This window comes from Trypanosoma theileri (genome assembly GCF_002087225.1).
Source record: "Trypanosoma theileri isolate Edinburgh chromosome Unknown TM35_Tth_73_V1, whole genome shotgun sequence".
Taxonomy (NCBI): domain Eukaryota; phylum Euglenozoa; class Kinetoplastea; order Trypanosomatida; family Trypanosomatidae; genus Trypanosoma; species Trypanosoma theileri.
This window is the reverse complement of record NW_021639915.1, coordinates 50,244-51,952: the sequence shown is the minus strand read 5'-3', so window position 1 is coordinate 51,952 and position 1,709 is coordinate 50,244. Positions and strand designations below refer to the sequence as shown.

Below are 1,709 nucleotides of genomic sequence, written 5' to 3'. Positions count from 1 at the left end.
CAATTTATAATGCCGAGGAGAGAAATAAAGATCTAACACCATTGACTGACAGTAGACAGATACAGCAGCTACAACAAACCAATGGAGACACCTTAACAGTGATTGAAGAGAAGGACGGCGAATCCTCCGGCACAAACCAGGTATCTACCGTAAGTGATGCAACTGCCACAGCGGGCTCAGAAACCAAAGATTTTTCCTCTTCCACAGGCATCACCAACACTCACACCGAATTAACAAACACAACGGATTCCAACTCTCCTGCAGCTCTTGACACGAATATCAAAGAAGGTTCACAAGAAACAAATTCCACTATTCTGGCCAGCACTACGAACACTGTCAGCGAAGCAACAACAACAACACTTCCTCCTGTTCCTGTACCCAATGCAGAGATCAGCAGCATCGCCTCCACAGTTCAGAAGAAGGCTAATGTTGACAGCAGTGTCAGTCCTGTGCGGATGCGCACTGCAGCACCTCTACTGATTGTGGTTGCGTTGTTCTCCGCTACCATGTACTGAACGGTGGGACTCATCTGAGGTCAAATAATAATAATGGTACTCACATAACCATAATTGCGTACATCCCCCATGGGTGAATAAATTAATAATCTGTTTACCATCTTTCTCTTTTAATTGGAATTTCTTTTCTTTTACTTTTGTGTGTGTGTGTGTTCTTTTTTTTATAATTCCATTACTTGCTTTTTCCGTTGTGTGTGTGCAGAAAACTGGGCTGTTCTGCTCACTGACGGTATACATCTCTTGCTAGTACACACAGATATGTTTGTGTGTGCAGTAATTTAATATATAAACTAGAGCCATGGGGTATTGTGTTTGTGTTTGGCTCTCTCTCTTATTTGGGTATTGTTGGATCTTTTCTTTTTATTTCTATTAAGGGATACATATTATACATGCAAGGTGGATATTCCTTTTTCTTGTTTTACGGTGCAGTTGATTCTCTCTTTTCTACTGTGAGTATTTGTTGTATTGGTGTATGTTTGTTTTTATCATAATTCTTTCCTTCTGTTCCTTCTTGTATCAGTCTATTGAAGTAAACAGCAGCAATGATAAAAGTTGTAATGGTGAGGTGTTACCTGCTCTGTTTACTAACTCTTGCACTCTGTGGTGCTTGTGGGTTAGTATGGGCTGATAGTCCTAAAGCTTCAAATGCCCTTATTAAACCTTCCACTGTTGGTGTTCCTTCTCTTGTTCGTCGTGCCGTTCCGGCGATTCTTCTCACTCCTTGTTGTGATGAAGAAGAGTGGTTGGGTGAAGAAGTTGAAGAAAACAAAGATGTTTCCAAAGATTCTCGTACTTCAGAGTCTTTGAGTAGCAGTACGTCCCACAGTAGTGCCCTGTCCGGTAGTGGTGCTGATCGTCACGACACTAATAAGGTACAAACGCAGGACGGAGTGCAAGACCTCTCAAAACTGAAACCTTTGGCAGAAGAAAACAGACACCTCGGAGGGGATGCGGGTCACAATCAACAAACAAATGATATCAACCCATCAGTTAATCCAAGGGTAAATGGGCAAGTGAGTGCTACTCTTCCAGCCATATCTCCTCCTGCTCTTGGAGGTCAACAGCCTGTTTCTCCTTCACCAGAGCCAGCTCCAGAAAGACCAAAGGTATCCAGTGAACACTCAAGTAAAGAACGACATGATGAAGCATCCACTAAAGACGATCATGCTCTTCAACATGCAATGAAATCACCTG

General features: G+C 42.5%; 2 protein-coding genes across 2 annotated transcripts; both read left to right on the top strand.

The window, feature by feature from the left end:
• Positions 1-2: 2 nt before the first annotated feature.
• On the top strand, positions 3-515 carry TM35_000731190 (uncharacterized protein; the record flags this gene model as incomplete). Its single annotated transcript, XM_029031263.1, has 1 exon — positions 3-515. A coding segment is annotated over one exon (513 nt), but the record flags the coding sequence as incomplete, so codon positions are not given.
• Positions 516-1,057: 542 nt separating this feature from the next.
• Positions 1,058-1,708, top strand: TM35_000731180 (uncharacterized protein; the record flags this gene model as incomplete). Its single annotated transcript, XM_029031262.1, has 1 exon — positions 1,058-1,708. A coding segment is annotated over one exon (651 nt), but the record flags the coding sequence as incomplete, so codon positions are not given.
• Position 1,709: the final 1 nt, after the last annotated feature.